At 29.0% G+C, this 22,660-nt stretch overlaps 1 protein-coding gene across 1 annotated transcript; it reads right to left on the bottom strand.

Annotated features, from left to right (window-relative positions):
- Window positions 1-2,286: 2,286 nt before the first annotated feature.
- Window positions 2,287-10,802, bottom strand: LOC110612530 (protein GAMETE EXPRESSED 2). The gene is given in 17 exon segments (XM_043955556.1): window positions 2,287-2,551; window positions 2,849-3,012; window positions 3,131-3,287; window positions 3,425-3,663; window positions 4,029-4,258; window positions 4,633-4,860; window positions 4,976-5,193; window positions 5,303-5,427; window positions 6,455-6,717; window positions 6,719-6,758; window positions 7,805-7,946; window positions 8,023-8,093; window positions 8,174-8,374; window positions 8,669-8,995; window positions 9,497-9,835; window positions 10,221-10,556; window positions 10,633-10,802. Coding segments are annotated over 17 exon segments (3,162 nt in total). The 5' UTR covers window positions 10,709-10,802; the 3' UTR covers window positions 2,287-2,545.
- Window positions 10,803-22,660: the final 11,858 nt, after the last annotated feature.

Raw genomic sequence — 22,660 nt, 5'->3', positions numbered from 1 at the left:
GTCATGGGCCTAGGCTTTGGCACTCAATTGGGACCAAGTGGCACTTGACTTGAACACTGTCAAGGCAAGTCAGCCGATGCATCTACACGTTAATCTGCACAACGAAGCATGTTGGTCAGCCGAGAGGCTAGAATGCTATTAAAGCGAGCAAGATAAATACGTATCAAACAAATATCAACATCCAACAAGCATAATGGCATAAGCAACCAAAGTATCACATGTAGGCACATATATTTTGATAGAAGGGCTACTCATTTCATTTCAGGAGCAAAACAATCATTACACAATTCGACACAAAGATCCTCACACCACTTGCAGACAGGGGGGAAACGCCTACAAGGAGTGGAGGCACAGCAAAGGGACTCGATAGGCCTACAGTGACCAGCTGGGCCCAGTCCTCACTGGTGGCCAACTAGTCACTCCCCCCTAAAGAGTTTTAGGAACAAGTTGAGCTGTGGCAGGAGGAGACATCAATATGTCTGAGGTGATACCCCACTTAATAATTATATGAAAATGAATTACAAGAAATTGACACGACTGTTTTGATACTACTATTTTATACTACTTTCTACCTATCTCGTTTTTAAGAAATCCCATGTTAGAAAAATTACATTTTAGTCCCTCAAGATTCTCGACCCTTAGCACCCTCCCCCACTTAAATGGTCGACGTCCTCGTCGACTGAGCTTGTAAGAACTCTTCAATCTTTTGCGAAAGTTGCTGGAGGTTCAACTCTTTCTCCCAACTAGTTTCTTCGATGCTTAGGCCTTTCCATTTGACAAGGTATTCTTTGTAAGGAGGACTTTGTGGTCTTCACAACTTGTTCCGCCAAGATTTCTTTAACGCCTTGATGCACTGGTGCTACTCGTGAAACGGCAGGTCTTGAGTGTTTGTTTGTGCTGTCGTTTGTCCTATTTTTAGGAATTTCCTTTTGAATTGAATCTTTGAGCTTGCCATGGTGAAAAATATATATTACTCATTAGAGAGAATAAATTGAAATATGTGTGAACAACTGAATATGGCTTATTTTAGCAATTGGTGTTGATTTGCCCAATTCATTGAGAAAGAAATTTAGCAAGCTCACATGAAATACTGGGTGAATCTTCATCCACTGTGGTGGTTCCACTTTATATACCACAGGCCCAACTATAGCAACGATTGGAATTGGCCCTTCATATTTGCGCACCAACCTTTGGTGTCGGTTGCGAAGGAATCGCAGTTGTTCTGGTAGTAGCTTGATCATCACTAAGTCTCCTACTGCAAACTCTTGAGACCTTCGATCAAAATCGAACCGAACCGAAATAACCCAAATTTTTAAAATTAAAAATTAATTAAATTGAAATGAATAAAAAATCAAATTAAATTTTCAAATTAATTTGTTTTGATCGATTTTTTCGATTTAAACCAAATATTGCTCACTTTTAACTACAGTTACAAATTAACCTTCAGGTCCTACAGCTATGTGACTTGGTGTTCTGCAACTATTCTCTTTTATGATTTGTCAGTCCTACTGAATTTATAAGAACTGAGTGGCTTGATTAAAAGAAATATTAAAAAATACGATAACGATATTGTAAACATTTATGAATATATGAATTTAGTTAATTAGAAAATCCTTACAATTCTAATTCTTTTTGTTATAAAATATGCTTTCATGTGTTTATCTTTATACCAAAAGTGAGCACTATAAGTTAGTAGCTTAACATGTGGGATTTCTTTTTCTCACATAGGTTGTTGATAGATGAGTAGTTGAAGAGGAACGAACCTACAATCAGTCAATCACAATCACTACATAATTCAATAGTTTTGAGTAGCCATAGGTGCTAATGGTGTTTGGCAGTAATTAGATTATTAATAATATTATTTTCTAATTTTTAATTATATATATGAATTATATGTTAGTAATATAACATATCCTTATATATTAATTACACAGGCATCTTTTAATCAAAATTATATAATTAATAATTATATATTAAATAATATAATATTTTCACTGTATATAATATATTTTAATATTAATACTATTATTTAAATGTTAATATTTTAAATTTTATTATTATTTTGATGTTATTTATTTCTATTGCTTAAAGTATTGAAACCATACCAAAATTTTATTTTAAATATGGTTTGTAAAAATCAAAAAATTGAAAGTTTAGTTTCGATTTTGATTCTTAGCGAGAACAGTTACAGAATGGAAATTGAACAACCCTCGTTTTGTTATATGAAAATTTTTCTTGAAGATAAAATTGGCTTTCAGTAAAAAGAATATCATTATTAACAGAGTTGGAAAAGAAGAAAATAGCCATATTCCAATTAAAGCATCTTCAAAATACGCAAACACAGTTGTAATTCAATGAAATACCTTCTCAATTCCATTAATGTCCACATCAAATGGTTTAATTTTAGACAATAGATCAACTTGTTTACGAGCCCTTCTCAATAGCAAGCGGCATAAAATCAGGTAGAGCCTGTAGATGATGACCTCTAGTAGATTGAGAGGGGCTATGTATATCCTGCCCAGATTCTGCTATTTCAAACTGACGGCTAGAGCTGGCATATTTGTAAAAAGCGCATGTTAGTGAAGCCAAAATATATAATGAAAAAAAAAAAAAAAACTCAAAACTTCTTTCTCTATCCTAGCTATGAATCCATTACCAAAATGTTTTTTTTGTCAAAAGCTAGTTACCGTTGTCGAAAGCTGGAAGTTCGATGGTAGATAGAAAGATATCGAGAAAAACAACCAGTTAAGTCAGATAAATCAGCACATTCAACCAACATTGGAACTTAAGTGTAGTTCACGTTAAAATGCCTCAAATACACTTGAAAATCAATACATGGTTCACTTACAGATTCCTTCTGAAAATTTCGCAGAGTAGACTGCTTAGAGTTTTGGAATTTGAAGCTGCTTCTTTCATTTACAAGAAGAATTGCACATTTACATGTGAAGAATAGAAGTACTACTCCAAAAGAGAGAACCATAAGAAATTCAATAATAACAACTGATCCAAGGGCTGCACCAGCATAATGGAAATTGATATGAGTTATAACTTAATATAGATGCACTTTGGCTAAAAAAAATAAAAAAATACAAGCAAGATATATACATATATATATATGATTGTTACTTACTGTGAACTGCCAATGAACTCATTGGCCTTTTTCGGATAAGATTCACAGTAGCCTTAACGTGCAATGGCATTGAGATATTGTCAGTACAATCAGCATAACAACCATAATTTCCCATATCATTTACTTTCAACGTCAAAACAGCACCATTTTCTCCACCCTATTCTCCAAAAAGATAAATAAGAAAAGAGAAATTAAGCCCATGTTAAAGCAGCCTTTTTCACAGTTTTAAACTGTATAAAGAAGCCAGGAATTCATACTTCTTCTAAAACTTCCTGCAAATGAGCATATACTCACATGATATGAGAGTTGTTGCATGACAAGGTTGCAATCATTAATTGTCCCCCGAAATCTGATTCCATGAGCTTTGACCATAAAATGTTTTGAAATAGTAACATATGTCTGAAGAGGTTGCCACTGATAGTTATTAATTAGCTTCAGTTCAGTTGTATCTATAAGTTCAGCTGGTAGGCTGGTTATTAGAAATCCATCATTAACTTCAACAGAAAATGCGACTATAAAGTGAGACTTTTTGCCTGAAACATATAAACAAACAGAAATAAATTCCCCAGAAGACATTTCAAATAAGTCTACCTCATTTCAAGAACTAAAATGTCACCATCTAAAAAAAAACAGTGGATTTTTACTCAATTTTCATCTAGCTAATTCGATTTCATTATAAATGAAAATTCATCATTATCGACCATTCAGTTGTCAATAGAAACACAGATTCAGATATGAATGGAATTCACGCAATTTGAAATTTATCATTTATGGTGTAAGCTACTTAAACTTCAAATGGGTAACTCTACATTTCAAAGAAGTACAATAAGATTTAATTTAATATAAAATTTTAACGTCCAACCAATTCCAATGTTAAAGAAAACATCCATATACATACCAGGGAAATTAAGAAGATCTGGATCTCCAACACAGAACTCAAACTTGTCCCTAGCTTTGTCAAAGATCAGCAACTTATCCTCCTTTCCCTTTAATATGATAAATTTGGGGACGTTAATAAATGGAGGATCATTGATAGATTGTACAAAAGCTGGAACTGCAATCTCATTTATCCCATTCTTGTTGTTGGCAGAAAAACGAACAGTATCATTGCCGCTGAAATTCACATTTCTGAATATGGTGGGAAAGAACGTTAATCACACATGATAAAGACCAGATCAAGAAAATATTAAGTTGAGAGAGATTTATGCCATGAAAATATCACAGATCATTGGTGCATATCTATGTCCTGCAAAGGAAATAAAGCCACAAAATGTGGTTATCATTGCTTCTCTTTTCTTGTTCTTACTTAACATGAATTGGGTGTTAGGTTCAAAAATCCCAAATCTTGCTACTAGTATTAACTAATATTTAACTGCTTTTTCCTCCCATTCAGTCATAGGGGAGGTGTTTCACTCCCTGATACAGCATTATCAGACAGGCAGTCATTGAACTACTGGTCCAGTGACTTCACGAATGTAAACAATAGGATAAGTAGATAGTACCCGAGATATTGAATTGACTGAAGTGCTAGATTCATCACATCTACACATCCCTCTAAGTTCAAACTCTTTGCTTCATCATCTTCTCTCTTAACTAAAAATTTCCCCCAAATTGGATCCCAAAATTGCATCAGCAGGGGCGATAAAAACAGAGTCCCAAAGTCTGCTCTAAGAGTGACAGAAATGTTCTCCATTGGATCAGAAGACCTAATCTCAAACCCTGAGAAACCACTGCAATGTGCAAGAATCATAACATTAGAAGAGCATACACCCAGTAATACATCAGCCATTTTGAAACTTCAAAATGCTGAGCATATTAATAAAGTTTAGTGATAAAGTATGATACCCATATCTAGGGCTTATCATGTCCTCAGTTGCTTGCAGCTGACTTGGAAATGAAATAAACTGGGGAGGGATATTGAGGACATCAATGCTTACAGTAGCAAAAGCAAGATTGCCATTTACATCTGATATTGTATACATAAAAGAGTCATTCCCATAATAATTTTGATAGGGGGTGTATCTAAAGAACTGTCCATCCTGTAAAAGTGAACCACAATTTGGCTGAAAAATTACAATGTAAAACAGCAAGTCAATTTTCCAAAAAGCACTTCCAAGGAATAAATCAGTAATATAAGCATAACTTCAAAGGCAAACTGATTTTTTTTCTTACTTTCGAGAATTCAACAATGCTTGCATTATGTCCAGCAAAGTAGTCATTTGCTAAAACATCAAAAGCAATAGACTCACCCTCCCAAACAGATATTTTATCATCATAAGCCTTAGGAAAATATTCACCTGTAGAATATTGAAAGTAGCTATTTTAGAAATATCAAATATTTTCCATATAATGGAAATTAAATTAGTATTTAAAGAACCCATTATTAAGAAATGGTAAAAAAAAAAAAAAAAAAAGAAAGAAAGCTTTTTGGTATCTCCACTTTGATAATCACAAATACATCACTGCCATGGAAAAAGTGCTGAAAAGTCTCATTGTCTCATTGAAAAAACTATATCTGTAAATTTTATCAATTTTGTTCAAAATGATAAATCACTTATTTCATAATTTTTAAAAAATAAACATAAAATATCTCACCAAATAACCTATACGTAATGGGGATCTTCTTACATGCAATTGGAAAAGGGAAAAAGAATAATACTATTTATAATACTTAGTCTTGATAATCTCCTTTATTTAAGTAATAAACCCCCTTTGGTCCTGTTTTTACTTTTTTACTTCATTCATAGAGACAGCCTCATAATTACGTTGTTGTATATATCATTCTTATAAGTCCATAATCTTAATACTTCTCTTTTTAGCAAAGTTGCTATTGCACTCACAAATTAGTGCAAATTAATTTGGCCATCTAATAGATCATATTTTGTTGGATCAAACAAATATTCTAAAAAGAGTTGACCATCTTAATCTGAACCTAGCACAAACTTTATGGCCCCTTATTGTCTTATGGTTTTCTTGAACAAATCAAATCATGCCATTTTTACTAGTTAGAAATCTAAGAATATCGGTTATATATCTTAAAATGGAATGGAATGTGAGGCAATCAAATAATCCATTGTATTATAGTTGCAACATTCCACTATGCTCTACAAGTATAGCCTTGGCTTTGGCATTTTTCTTAGAATTACAATAATAGTTTTCTATAAAACTTAACAAAGTTCAAACATCCTAAATTCACCATGCTATGAGGACAAATCAAGTTCATCTTGCTATACTAAATGTACCACCAAATCATAAAGCATTTAAATTAATGATAGTTTGTTTGTATTGACGAGATTAATATATATTGACATAGTTATAACTTACCACCATACACATTGACTCCAAAGGGGCAGGGCATGAGATGTAAGCCATCAAATGAAACACACATCTCATAGGTTCCAACATCCTTAGCCATATATTGACAAGTATATGACCCATCATTATTATCAACAAACATTTCTGTTGAAAAACCAGACCTATTTACAGCAATCTCTAGTTTTAGCAGTGACTGTTGGGACAAGACATGATTAGAAAATGAATCCATTAGTTGCACCCACATTTCATTTTCAATCAGCTTTGGCACCTTGGGAGAATTTCACAATTTTTGAAAGAGATACATCAACCTTACCTATGAAAAGCAAGAAAAAATTTAGTAAAAAATCAAGGGAGAAACTGCACGCAATTATATGGGGTAACCATTATTATAGATTAAACAATTAAAAAAAATAAAACAAGAAGGGGAAAAACAGAAGGTAACTACACCAGTGAAGTAGTAACTAGCAAATAGCAACCATACATGCAAAATGAAACATTGAAATAAAAACTAATAATTTACCATCTTGAAGTTCAATTGTACACCTTTGCTTTTCGGAAAAAAACAATATGAGATTAAAAAGAATTATATTATAAATGTAAAAGATTTTTAAAAAATATTGACAAGCTTACACTAAGGATGTAAGTTGATTAGATGGAAAGGGAAAAAAACACAAATTTTATGTCTTGAGTTCAAAAACCCTAGTGGGCAAGAATTCTATTTTCATTAGTAGAAAGAAACCTATTTTTAAACCAGAATGCCAGTGGTTTAGTTCCAAGTTAACCCAACCCAAACCACTTTTGAAAACTATGGATTGTATTGCAAGTGCAAAGTTAGCTTGAATACCAAATTTTTTTGAAAATTATTCTATTCCCATACTAATTAACAAAATGTGAAAAATCATACATTAGTCCAAACAGTTTGTTTCTTATCTGCATTTTAATATCTAAAACATTAAGTTGTGGATATTTGATTAACTATAAAAATAAAAGGAAACATTTTGTTCACAACCACTAAAGTGCAAATTGACCTTATTATTACACATTCAAAAACTCAATTCAATTTTCTAAAGCTTTAGTGCCTGCTTGACATTGTCGTTGCAGGGCTAAATTTTTAAGAAAGCCCCCAATTTTTAGATGTTATTGAAAAATCTGTTTCAAAATTTTGTTTTTTAGTTTTAGTGTTCTTAGGGCTAAAAACATCAAATTTAATTTTAAATCATCTCTCAGTAATCTCTAATTGACATAAATTGATCACAATTTTGATTAAATGTATGCATTCACCTTGGTACTAGTGACAGATGAAAGGAAGAAATGTAAATTAAAAGTGAGGCTAACCCAAAACATAAATATAAGACTAACCTGCTTTAACTTCCTTTCTGAATGATTGAACACCACTCAGTAAAATATTTCCACAAAATACATATATTTCATATATCCCACTCTTCTCAGCAGTATAAATCACATGAAAAACACTGGCTGCAACTTCAAAGTGTCCAGCAGACTGAATCAAAGAGAAGAAGGAAAGAATGTCAGATTTCTCAACAATGGACTGAAAGAAATAATTAAGTACAACTTACAATGTTCATTGTAACATCAGATGGTGCTGGAGAAATTTCTGTCTGGCTGAGTTCTTGAGCAGGTCCATTTCCTGTGAAAGAGATGCATGCCTCCTTGTGAACCACTGTTAAAATTGTTCATCAAAAGGAAAGAAATTATAATATCAGATACCATTGATGATTGGAACAATGCTTGGCTGCACATAATAGGAATCATTTTCCCTTACAATCTGCACTTTAATGCTTCCTAGTTCAACGAAAGCAGGATATTGAAAAATGTCAAACAAATAGACTGAAAACTGTGAAATTTCACCAGCAATGGAATCATTTAAACCAGATCCGTTGACAGTGCTGGCTGATCCATCACAATAACCTGTTAAATTGAAACATAATTAATATTGTGATGATTTCAGAAAGAAATAGTTACATTATATATATAGGCAATAGCATCAAGCACTGCTTGTCACCTACTAGAATCAAAACTTAATTTGGCCTCCCTGCCAATGGCAACAGCCATAATCAATAACTAGTAGACCAAACATTTGTTGCATTCTAGAAGGGAAAAGGAAAAGAAATATTGAGGGAGTAGGGCAGATAAAAGCAAGAGCTCAACACTAACATCATTAGACTTTCCAAAAAAAAAATAATTAGCAGATATGTTATACACCTATAAAGACAGTATAAGCAAACGGCATATTGGAGATGCTTCTATTATGCTCCAAATCAGATATAGTGAGCAAGAAGTTTCCCGGTTCTAATAGACTGAAAGAGAATAACTGTATTCCTGGAACCACATCTTCAAAGTGCAAATCTGCAACTGGTATAGTCAGATTTGTCTCTCTTTCAACAATATCAGCATCAAATTCATATAGTCCAGAAACAAGGTTCCCATACTGATCTTGTTGATGTATAAAAATTTCCATTTTGGAAAATATTTGCCAAGCATTTGTCTCAAACTTCCATTTTGGCAGGCAATTGGAAATGTCTAGAGGACCTGGAAAAAGACGGTTCTAAAGAGTCAAAAAGAAAAAGGGAATTACGTCATGCTTTTTACAAGAGAAAACTTAAATTCCATGTTAGCTCATGTCAAACAGCATCAACAGAAACATTTTCAACATGGGCTTGGGAGCTATTTTGTATCTGCATCACAATTTGGATATGACACTAATGAGTTTTCCCCTTTTCCCCTTCTCTTCCCTTGTACAAATTAACCTTCACAGTCAAAGTTCACGTAGAAACTGATGATACAAAGTGAGAAAGCACCCCAATTCACAGAAATAATGCAACCGTCTGTGGCATGTTAACAAGAATGGACTTCAAGACAATGTTGAGTTGGTACTGTGAGTTTGTAATACACCTCATCAATTTCAATATCTCAAGAAAGAAAACCTTGAGAAAGATTTACTGGTGAATTCATGAAAAAAATAACTCTTATTTACAAAAAGAATCCCTCTAATACAAGCTATGAACAAATGACTAGCTACAGCACAATCACCTGGATTCACTTTCAACGGAAGTGGAGAGCCATTCAAGGTTTGCTTTCCTCCTTTCACATGCAATAAAAGGTCTCCAGCTTTTTCTGCAATAAACTCAATGCTAATAATCCCAAGCTCATTCCAACCAACGTGAGTGATGTTTGGAACATTGGCAAGGGAACCATTCGCATAAAGCACACTAACTGTAAAATTATAGGAATTTAATTCTTCACCAGTTGAAGAAACATCATTCCCAAATGCATCTCTAGGAACAATGAAAATAGTAGCTCTTTCACCAGCTTCAAACTCATTTAAAAATCCCATCCATGACGCTATGCAGACAGATGGATAAATTTTCCCTTGAATCGGAAATAGCAACTTCAGTTAGTATGCATTTATGTATACTTGACATTATACAAGCCCTTGAACAATATATAACAGCAGATTATAAGATTTCACAAAGAGTTGATTTGCAGAGTATTATCATAATGAGCAAAAGCACAAGTGTTAAATTAATCAATAGCACTTCACCAACAATTTAACTTCCCTTAATCCAAAACAACTAGTAAAACCCAGATAGAGCACAAAGCCAAAATAAAAATGGAAGACAAAACAAAATCCTTCTGTCATAGATTGCAGGCTCAAATTGATTGCTAGGGAAAACATTTTTCCTCAAACAAGTTCTAACTTACATATCTAAATAAGCGAAAATAGAAGTTAAATGCTAAAGATTGCATTTAGGACCTGGCAGAGCTTCGTAATGGAGAGATGAATCAAATACTTTGAAAGGATCATCATTGATGAAGACATTAAAGACCCCAACTCTGATTGGAGCAAAAGTAATTCTCCAGGTACTGGTATCCCCTGCAGTATCCAGGAAAACCCCAGAAACGAAAGAACTATTTCCTTTCTTCCCATTCACTGTGAGTGTAGGATTGAAAGCATTCTTATCAAGTGAAGCATTTCCTTTACTGTCAAACTCTCCCAGTACTATGATCTTTATGGCTGCAGTATCCCCAGCTTGGAATGTGTTGTTGTCATTTAACCAACTGAAAGCGAAATTTGGAACTTTTGCTTTATCTGCCAGAGATTACAGGATTTTTTCACGAATTTTTCAAACAAGTGATAATCAGAGAGGAAAGATTTCCATGAGTACCTGAGGTTGAAGATTCAAATGCGGGGAAGAAGAGGGAAAAAAAACCCAAGATACGAATGAGATAACGAATTGCCATGATGGATCGTGAGAGAGAATACCTGAAACTTGCATTTGCACAGAAACTTTTGAAATTGATTGGAAGGATTTGGGACCAGTTATCGACGGTTACCAACGGTTGAGTACGTGGGTTTTTTAAAAGAAAAATTATTATTTAGTCCAAATCATTATTGAATCCCATAGCTTGAAAATATATTAACTAATCCATGTCTTTGAAACTCTTAACTATTTTATCCTTATTTTTATTTGCGTCATTGTTAGTATTTGAAATGGCTAAGATGCTCTTATCACTCTTATCTGCAATTTCAGAACACAATTATCTATTTAATCCTTAAAATATTAAAATTATAATTACTCAATCCCTATAATTTTAAAATTATAACTACTTATTAATTATATAATTATAAAAGAAAACTAAATAATTAATAATTTAAAAAATATAAATTAATTGATATATATTTAAAATAAAAAGATTAAATAAGTAATTATATTAAATTATATAAATTAAGAATGTGTTTATTTTTATTGTAATTTTCTATTTTTTTATTTGATAAAAAATTTGAAAACATGTTCAGTGTTTTATTTTTATTTTTATTACTCATTAAAAAGTATTTTTAAAATTAAAAAATCAAAAACTGAAACTACAAATATTAATTTTCTTATTATAAATTTTATCAAATCATTATATTTCTTTATAATTTTTATTAAATTATTATTAATAATTTTAAAATTTTATTTTCATCAATAAAATTTATTTTTTTAATATATATTCATGCAATTAATTTATAAAATATATTTTTATTTCATTATTGTAAGAAAAATTGACTATTTAATTTTTATACTAAGCAAAATTTATTAATTAGCTCATTAATTTAAAAAATAGATTAAATACTATTTAAAATTTTAATAAATTTATTAATTAATTATTTTATTAATTTTAATTTTTAAATATTTTATTTAATTTTTATAATATAAAAAAATTTATTAGTAGATCCTTCAATTATGTAAAAATATTCGTTAATTATTTCCTTTAGTTATGTAAAAATAATGATAGAATTTATGTGATTTAAGATATAACTGATTTAATCTGATTTAGAGATTACAAAGCTTATATAAGTTATAAAAATTTTAATAAACATAATTTAAATGTTAAAAAACATTTTCTATAAATAAAATTTAATCAAGAATTCTTCAATTGATTTAAATTTAAATAGACTAATAATGTAATTAAATAATTAAATTAAAAATATTTAAATATTAACAACTTGTAATTATTTTTTTTAAAAAAATATTTTAACTTAAAATAAAATTTTAATACAAATAATTGAAATATTAAGAGAAATTTTTTACCATAAAATTTAATCAACTATAATTTAAATATTAAGTGATTTCTTTGATCAATTTGAATTTAAATAAAAAAATTACTTAAAAAAGTTAAAAGATAATCAATTCTGTTAATAGCATATAAACACCATTTAATATGACGATATATATAATATTTTAAAAAGTCTATTAATTAATTTTTATATTAATTTTAATTATCAAGTATTTTATTATTTAGTTTTTATAATTTAAAAAATTTTAATAATTGATTATTTTAGAGTTTTTTTGCTATCCTTAATAATTAAAATTAACAAAAAGACTCATTAATAAAATTTTTAAAATATAAAAGATATTTTTAATATATTTTTTAAAATAAAAAGATCGATTAATAATTTTTTTATAATATAAAAATTAAATAATAAACTTTTTTAAAAATAATATATCATAGTAAAATATTTTAGAGATATGAGCAGAAGATAACATCATTTAGTGAGCAATTCTTATCAAAATCTGATTTATTTTGAATATAAGACACGAATATGTAGATTCTTCCCCAAATGGGCAAGCATTAACGCATGCAGAGCATCTTCCTCTTCCCTAAATCATGAATATAAGACATGAATATGTAGATTCTTCCCCAAATGAGCAAGCATTAACGCATTCGGAGCATCTTCCTCTTCCCCAAATTAGTCACTTGTAGCGTGGCCATTTGATCGGTTTGTTTAAATTTGAACTGAATAAATTAAAAATTAAAATTTTAATATTTATAAAAATTAAACTGAATTGATTTTCATAGAAATCAAATTGAATTGAATCGGTTTGATTCAATTTAGTTCGATTCGATTTGATCGGTTTAAACTTTTAATAAATTTTTTATTTTTTACACTTTATTTTTAGTATTTTAAAATTTAATTAAAATATTTTAATTTTAATATGATTTAATCTCTCTGTATTATTAAAAATAATATGCTATTATCACTAATCGGTTCGATTCACTTCGATTTTTTTAATTTTTTCTGACCAAAATTGAACTGAACTGAAATAACCGAAATTTTTGAAATTAAAAATATAATCGAACCGAAATAAATAAAAAATTAAATTGATTTTTCAAATTAATTCGATTTGATCGATTTTTTCGAATTGAACCAAATACTGCTAATCCTTAATTACAAAATACATCAATATCAATATCCTTCCTTCTAAATCAGTTTTTGAAGGCAAGGAACCCTAAGACCCTCCACAAAAAATTTTTAACTTTTGGCAGCACCTGGGGTCTCCACAAATGTTTCCAAATAAAAGGAGTTGAGGTAGCTTCATGTTCTCTAAGAGATTTAAGATGGTGCAGTACTCAGATTTATCAATATACCTCTCATACTTATTAAAATGTCAAATTCTCTTATTCTGGTTGGAGCTATTGAATAGAATTCTGCACCATTGAATCCCCTTTATTACTCCAATAATTTGGATAAAAAGCTGGGTTCATGCTATCTGGGACATAGTCTAGATGCATTTGAAAAATAGCATTTTTAAATTCTTATGCAGTAAAAGAAGCAGCAAACTTGGCATAGCCTCAGAAAAAACTTTTTGAATCAATAACATGCAAAAAAGTATTATAGGAACCCATAGGATCGGAGAATAAACAATGAAAATAGTCAGCCACTACTTTACCCATGCCCTCCTTATCTCAACACCATCGTTCCTCATAATCCTAGAGTGTTTCGATAAAATTTATTTGTCGTCTCACTGATGCCTGAGCATGGAAAAATGGGTACTGTGATCACCCTCCTTAAGCAAAAAATTCTTTGCCCATTGTTTCCAAACAATCTCCTCCTCTCCGGTTTCAACCCATACTCTACATAAGTTGAAATATCACAGCAAGGTCGCTCTCAATTCATTTATTCTCTATTTAGAATAAAAATTTCGCAAAAATTCAATTCAATTTTTAACAATACTCTTGTAAATAAAGGAAATTTAATTATTTTTAACTTAATTTTTTTATTTTAAAAGAGATTAAATTTAAAAAGGACTGATTAGACTCCATCGTCAGTTTTAACCAATATGATTTTACTAAAATGATATAAAAGGAACGATATTAAAATTTTTTAAAAATTAAAAAATGAGTTTCAAATATTAAAACAAATGCTATTTATAACAGAAAAAATTCTAATATATAAAATTATAAAAATATTTAAAAAAAATAATTGAAATACAAAATTAATTTTTTAAAAAATGAAATTTCTATATTAAACTTTGTGACAATCCTGCAGTTCTGATCACACTTTGAAAGTCGTATATCTTAAAATTTTCTTTTCGAAAAATTATTGAGGATCTCTATCGAACGTTGGCAGCAAAAATTAGATTCGGTCCAAATTTACCGTACATTTTATGACTAATTGTTTCGCATCAAAATTCTTATATGATTTTATAAGAATTTATTTAAATTTTTTTCATGTAAAATGAATTCCCGGAAATAAAGGCTTAAAATATTTCTAAAAAACACCTCTAATGGTTTTTTTTCAAAGTTGGATCCGGTTTAAACTCAATTTTTATTTCTTTTAAATAAAATAATTTTAGTTTTCTTAATTTCTAACAAACATTAATATTAACTTCCTTTTTCGACACACAAGGCTATATTAGCTAGGGTATATAAACTAAGATTATTTGTAAATTATAAATTATAAGGGTCTATATTTTATAACATTTTATGGTATAAAGTTTTTTTTATCAATATTATAGATGAAAATTTAAAAAATTCTGATATTACAGTCATAAAAATTTAAATTTACAATTTGAAATTAGAGAAATAAATATTTTTTATGAAAATTGAAAGCATTTAAGATATAATTTCAGAATTTTAGATATTTATTTAAATATATTTTATCTAACATTTATAAAAGGAAAAATACCTCTTTAAACCCTTGAGTAATTAATCAAAATTTATATCCTAAAATTATCCATTTAGATCCTTAAATTTTTAAAAATTACAAAGAGTCTAAAATCTTCAGGATAAAAAGCTTATAACTTGATAGTCTACGTTCCAACAAAAAGTCTATATTCAAAAAAAAATATTAAAAAGAATAACAAATATCATGATAATCATTTAAGTCTCTTGAAAAAAATAAGTTTAATATTATATTTTAATAATTAAATTTATAAATAAACTATATTAATCTATATTATTATAAATGGATACAATAATTTTACAAAATTCATAAAATAAATAAAATATTATTTAAAAATTTAAATTTATTAAACAATAGATTAAAAGATCATTTACATTCAATTAAAATTATAAATAATTTATATTTTTTATTTTTTCATTAATTAAAAATCAAATTTTAATCTCGTAATATCCTTTCAAAAATTTTAAAACATCATTAAAAACTGTACCAACTATTACAATAATATATGTAATAAAAATACTGATGTAAATGTATGTATTGCAATTGGTCAATCCGTAATAAAAATAAAGCGAGATAATTAGCGTTCGGCCACTTTGATATTCAAGTTAGTAAATTGAAGGGAAAAACAAGTGTAATGAGATATTTTAGACTCAAAAGTATTTTTGTAAAAATGCCTACCTTGATCTATATATTCATAAATTTTTATATTGTAACAAGTGGGTTAGTTATCAAATCTCCTGAAAATTTGAATAGCGTTGAAAAATCTAAATAGTACCGGTTAGTAGATAAAAGGATCCATAATTATAGATTTAGTGGAATTTGCTGGATTGCGTTTTATAACAGTAACTTCCCGTAGAGTTTCATCTTTTAGTTAAGAGAGCGAGTTTTTTGCGGAAGCCGAGACCTGTTGCGTCTGAGTCTCTTTCTATTGATGGAATCGAGTATCATTTTATTAGACTTTTGCTACATAATTTTATTTTTTAGTGTCCGCTCATGACTTATTTTAAACAATTATTATATTATATTAAATAAAATTAGTAATAAAAGATATAAAAAGATTAAATGTAATTTTTTATATAAATATGAATTTAAATTATGTTGTAAATTAATTGAAATGTTGGCTTTTAAATGACTTTTTATTGTTAGCAATGCCTATATTTTCATGACTTTTATTAGCTTTATTAAGAAAATATAAAATAGTTTCTTATAAAAATTAAATTTGCAATATATTTATATGGTTTTTATTATATATCTTACATATGTAATATTGTTTATAATTAATAATAACATTTATATATTTTAATAATACTTTTAAATTTTTAAATGAGATATTAAGATTAAAATTTGGTATTTAGTTAAGGAAAAAAAAGAAATTTAATTTATTTTTTTATTTTTAAAGTGAATTATTCACTTAGACTTTGGTAACAAATTTTGAATTTAAGTATTTATAAATTTTTATGATATTTTATTAGCAAATGGCCTCTTTATATAAAAAGTCATTTAAATCCCGATTAAATAAAATCATCAACTTAACCCTTAAACTATAAAAAATGACAAAAAAAAATTTAAAATTTAACACCGTTAAATCTACATAAAAAAAAAATAAAATCCTTAATAAATATCATAATAATCATTTAAACCCTTGAATAAATAATTTTAATATTACATTTTTTTTAAAAAAAAAAGAGGGATAGAGCCCTTATTTTATTAATCTAGGCCATGAAAACTCCAACCTATCAGCATCCAGTAAAAATTTAATAGTAACAGGAGGCAATTGATGAATTTTCAAATTAAAATCATCACCAATGGTTAAATTAGTCAAACGATCCGCTACCGCATTTGCTTTCCTATAAATTTTTACCATCTTGACTTTCCAGCTTCTATTGATAAGATCACAGCAATTTCTCACCAAATTAGCAACTCTAAAAACTCTTCCACCTCTATCTGCAAGTAAAATATACACAACCAATAACCTTAAAATTTATACCATAATTTTGTAATTTAAAATTACTTATAACAAATTGCTTCTTAATCTCAGAGTCAATTTGCTTTCAAAAAAAGAAAAATCTTAGAGTCAATTGGATGCTGCCACTTATTAGTCCGACTAACTTGAAAAGTAGAGAAATAGGTAATCCGGGTAGAAACATATAATATAATATTTAGAGGTTAATTAGTTTTTAGTATTTAAAAAGTTTATTATTAAAAATAAATAATATATTAAATTTCAGTTATTTGTATTTTCATATTTTTGCACTTTAAGAACTAAAATAATTTTCATTGCATTTCAAAAGCTGAATTTTTATCACGTTAGCAATTTGAAGATTTAGTGGTTAACAACATTAGACATTAGATATGTTGGTATGACATACTGACGTCATCGTCACGTCTATTACTAATATCTCCCTTTATGATTTAAGTATAAAAATTTAAAAATACAAGTTCTTACATTGTAAATAAAATAAAATTTCAACTCTTAATAATAAAAATATATAACTTTCAAAATGCATGAAAAAATAATAAAATAGAGAAGAGAGCGAGAGAGAAAGAGAGGGAGAGGAGAGAGAGAGATATGGTGAGATGGAGAGGGAGAAAGAGAGAATTGTAAAAGAGAAAATATCTCTCTCTTCTCATATACTTCTCTATCTTACTTTGTATTTTTTATTAAAATTCTTCATTTATTCATATAGATACATGTTAGAAGAAGATAATTGAATAGAAATATTGTAAGAATAGTTAGAGAAAAAAACTATACAAAAATAAAAGAGAGAATTTTTTGCCCTTTTCCCTTCTCCCTCTCTATCTCACTACTTTCTCTTCTCCCGCTCTCTCTCTCTCTTCCTTATTTCTTTTTTATTTTTTTTATGCATTTTGAAAATTACATACTTTTACCATTAAGGATTAAAACTTTATTTTATTTGTAATTTAAGTACATATACTTTTAAACTTTTGCACTTAGATCATAAAGAGAAAAGTTGATGACATGGCGATGACGTTAACATTCCACATCAGACGTGACAATGACGTCAGCATGCCATGTCAGACGTGGCGATGATGTCGATATGCCACATCAGTATATCTAATACCGTTAGCTACTAAATCTTTAAATTGTTAACGGTACAAAAGTTTAAACCCTGAAATGCAACGAAAGTTACTTTAATCACTAAAGTACAAAAGTGCGAAAACATAAATAACTAAGGTGAACTTTTTTCTATGTTATTTTAGAGATTAATAAATTTTTCCTTCAATTTAGTTTAATTCTACTCATATCTTATATACATACTTTGTACTGAAATGCAATTACCTCACTACGAGTTTTGATGGTCTCTTAAACCTGATCCTACATAGACGGCTTCAAATGATGGATTAAAAATAAACTTTTATATTTTTAAAGCTACCCCAAGAAACATATAAACACAAAGCTTAAAACATATAGAAGAAGTGCTCGAAAAGATTGGATAAGGGACTTGCAACAATCTAAAGTCCATGGTCCAAATTTGAAACTTCAAGTTAGGCAGCACATTAGGCTGCCAAAGGAGGTAGCTGAAAAATGCAAGTTCAGTGGGCGAATGAAGCTTCAACAATCCAACTTGGATTACCCCAAAATCCCACAGCTTGATCTATAAATTAGCAGCCTCCAAAAACACTTGTAGCCACAACATCTAGCAACCCAAACTGGCTGCCAACACTTCCACAAACTCACAGCAACTGAAAAGAGAGGAAAGGTCAACATGCATATAATAAAATCACATGTTCATAGGAAATCAAAGTGTTTAAACGAAAGAAAACCCATACTTCTAACACACATGCAGAACATGAATTCTCTTAGGTATAGAACAGAAGATCCCATTCAAGTTTTCAGCTCATCACAAGAGAAAAACAACATGCAATTACTAGAATCCAAGTCAAAAAGATTTTTATCCTTCAAGTTTAAAATTAATAGCAATGCTACTTTAAATCCTTCACCTACACATTAATACCATGTATGAGCTACGAATAATAGTGAGTACAAAGATCGGAAACCTACTTTTTAGAGAAGTTTGTCTCCTAACAGCCCAAAGGAACGAAGAGAAGAGATGCTTGAAGGCTTTAGCTTGAAGTTCAAGAGATTGGAAGCTTAAATCTTCAAAAGCCAAGGAATTTATTTGAGAAAAAGTGAAGAAATAAATTAATGAAATCATAAGAATGTCTTAGGGAGGTTGGAGCTCATCTCTTTTCGAGTTGAGCACTTTTATAGTTGGGTCTGTTAGACCATCTTTGGAGGCCAAAGACCCATCTTTAGCGATTGAAAATTATTTTTGTTAAAACTTATTTTTTTAACACTTTAGAAATTCATTTCAAATTCATTTATAAAAAACCATTTTATTCTTTTATTTTTAAGATTTTTAATCCCGAGATTTTATATTTTAATGAAGATTTCATCAGAAATTTGGAATTCCAGCACCAGAATTTAGGCGGTATTACATTTGTTATTTTATTATCTATTATTTTATTAATATAATATGCAATGTAAATAAAATAATAATGTTGAGTTTTATTATAATTATAATATTTTAAAGTAGTATTTTTAAAATTTGATAATACTTAATTAGTTCATAGATTTATTAATTTCATTTTATTGTATTATTCTATGAGTGTTTTCGTATTTTAAATTTTAATATCTTGAATTATGATTCATGATTTGAGATCCAAAGAGAAAATAGGATTTTTGTGTGTGTATAAAAACTTAGCTTGAATGGTTCATGCTTTCTTCTTTTCTTCCTTTTTCCCTTATCATTTAGTGATGCATAACCGCCGCCCTGCTACAGTGTTACCTATCACTGACACGCAAAGTCGTACGTTAATTTCCTTTCGGCGTTCGTGCTGCTAGGGCTGTGGTATAGTTGGACCTGTTCTCCTACTTTCCTAATATGTCAGAAGGGCTGGGTCCCTTTTGAGGAAACCTGGGCCCCGGTCAGCCCGACCTGCTCGACTGGGGATAGGGTTGTGCACTAATGGGTCATTTTATATAGCTCAATAGTCATCAAGTACCTTTTTACCTGCTCATTAGTTATTTCATGATTATAGTCAATGTTTTGAAAAGCTTCCATGAAGTCGTGAGCTCAAGAACAGTATCGGTCTTCTCAGAGCAAGAAAGGTGAAACTCAGGTTGAGGATGGCGTGGTTGCCTGCCTCTGAGTCGAAACGGAAACCGGACGGCTAGGCCGCAACTCCCAAATCTCGTTGTGTTGCAATCTTCAAAACATAATCCATGATTTGCAAGGAATACAATCAACCACAACAAGGAAGTCAAAGAAACGTTCATTTCTTTTGAATTACTCTGCCATTGCTTTCTATAATCTGTTTTTTGAAATTAGATGTCCACAATCTTATTTGCTCGCTTTTGCTTCTTAGCTAAAGCCAGAAAAGAATATTTTCTTTTAATTTATAATCTTTTAAAAATGTTTGAATTATAAAATTAAATAAGTTTTAGTTAATATTAATTAAAATAATTATTAATATTAAATTTTGAGCTTTATTATCTAATAAAAAAAATGATAATAATACAAATATAAATTTATAAATACATTTAAGTATTCATGTCTAATAAGACTTAAATAAATAATACTATAACAGAAGTTAACTTATTTCTCGGACAAAGATTAGTACCAGAATCAAACTAAATAGATTTTATTGCTTACTATAAAATTAAATATTTGTATTCTATTACTTATTAATAAATAATTATCAATTAATTAAATACGAATATGTAAGAATTGATGGATAATAGGTGAAGGGCTTGATAACTTAGAATAGCGAGTTAAAATGATTTCTATTAAAATAAATTAAAATTAAGTATTTTATTAAAATAAATTAAGATTGAGCAACAGAAATAAAAAAAAAAAAATTCAAAATTGAATGACTATAGGTGCAAATTATCTATTGTTCATATGACCTTCCTGTTCATTCCCTTTTCTCATTCTAAGGGATAAACAGTGTTGGTAGTGACTTTTTGAGAGAAATCGCATGTTTGAAAAGTCATGATGACTAATTATAAGGAGATGGCCAATTTCTCTCTCACTATTGAAGGGATGCTACACACGTCTTCCTTGAAGAAACTCTTTAAAAAAATGCATTGATTTTTTTTTATAAAATAGCCATCAACAATCAATGTGAAATCAATCCAAAAAGAGAGACTTCTATTTGAGATACAAGTCTCTCTTTTTTTTTCATTTAGTTTCTCATCTCATGTTTTTTTTTTTTCATTTAGTTTCTCATCTCATGTGGCATCACTATAATCACAAGAGAGATTCAAATGGGTCTCTCCTTTATTGGAGACTATCTTATATAGTTCTATCCCTTTCAGTGGGCACTTACATAAAATATATATATATATAAATTTGTTTGAGGGATGATTTAGATAAATTTCTTTTAGTTTTAATATGTTTACTTTAATTTTCTCATCTAATTGTCTAAATAATAAGAGAGATATTTTTTACACTTTTTATTTTTATAGTTAAAATGTTTTTTCTTTTATTTTTTTATTAGTTTTGTTTAAAATAATTTATTTTATCAGAAATTTAAATATTTTTTTTAATTATGTATGATTTATACTTTCTTTTAAAGTGAAATATTTTTAAATTAAAAAAATTAAATTACTAAAATCAATTTAATTGAATTCTTAGAGAATTATTAATTTCAAACAAGTGCATGTACTTAACTAGCTAACTGAGACGTAGACGGGTGTAGTGGTGAACACTTGATGACTTCCTGCAAGTGATGAGTAATGGCAAGTTTGAAACGTCAAAGTGGGCCAATTTACTCCATTATTACATTTAGGGCTCCCAAACTGAATTAAAAAACTCACAACTTTAAATAAATCTCAATTTAATTAATCTTTAATTGAATAAAAGAGTTTAATCTCTAAGAGTCATAATAAAATTGTAAAAAATAAGAGAAGAAGGAGAAAAAGAATTCGGTCAAGAAAAACCAAAAAAGAGAAAGAGGAGGTAATCAAAAGAGATAATTTTCTACTTCTAGAACGGTCTTTATATAGGCTTTTTTCAAATAAAAAGATAATTGTTAGACCTAGATGTTTTAATTCTTGTTTTGATAACTAATAAATAATTGGTATACTACTAATTATTCTTAAAAGTGTTTGCGTTGAGCTTGTAGGTCCTTTATTAAAATAAATGAAATCGCTTCAGTTTCAAGAATAGAAAGTGTTAAATTTGGAAGCATACCACAAAAAAGGGATCAAAATGTAATTTTTATTTTTTCTTTTAATATTAAAAGTTTATAAATATGGCCAAGTTTTAAGTAATTGACTTTGAGGGACCAAAATGAAAATTTTCAAAATGAGTGATTTTGAAATTATTTTTATCAAAATAAAAGATCTCAAAATATAGGTTGCAAGAATTCAAACGGATTGAAAAATGGAGTTTCATAGCCTAGGTTACGATTTTTCAAAGATTTAATGAAATATTTTTGTGCCTCCTAAAGTCAAATATTCGGTTTCCAAAAGTCAAGGATAGAGGCAAAAGTCTCAAATGTTCGACCGTCGAATATGGACTTTAGGCCGCCGAAAGTCTATTTTTAATATGCCCCTTAAAGTGAAACTTTCGGCTTCCGAAAGAGAAGGAACAGAAGCAAAAGTCCAAAATATTTGATCGCCGAACATGGACTTTAGGCCGCCGAAAGTATGTTTTCAATATGCCCCTTAAAGTGAAACTTTCGGCTTTCGAAAGAGAAGGGACAAAGGCAAAAGT

Source organism: Manihot esculenta, chromosome 4 (genome assembly GCF_001659605.2).
Source record: "Manihot esculenta cultivar AM560-2 chromosome 4, M.esculenta_v8, whole genome shotgun sequence".
Lineage (NCBI taxonomy): Eukaryota > Viridiplantae > Streptophyta > Magnoliopsida > Malpighiales > Euphorbiaceae > Manihot > Manihot esculenta.
The sequence above is the reverse complement of the archived record's forward strand: the minus strand, read 5'-3'. Positions and strand labels throughout refer to the sequence as shown.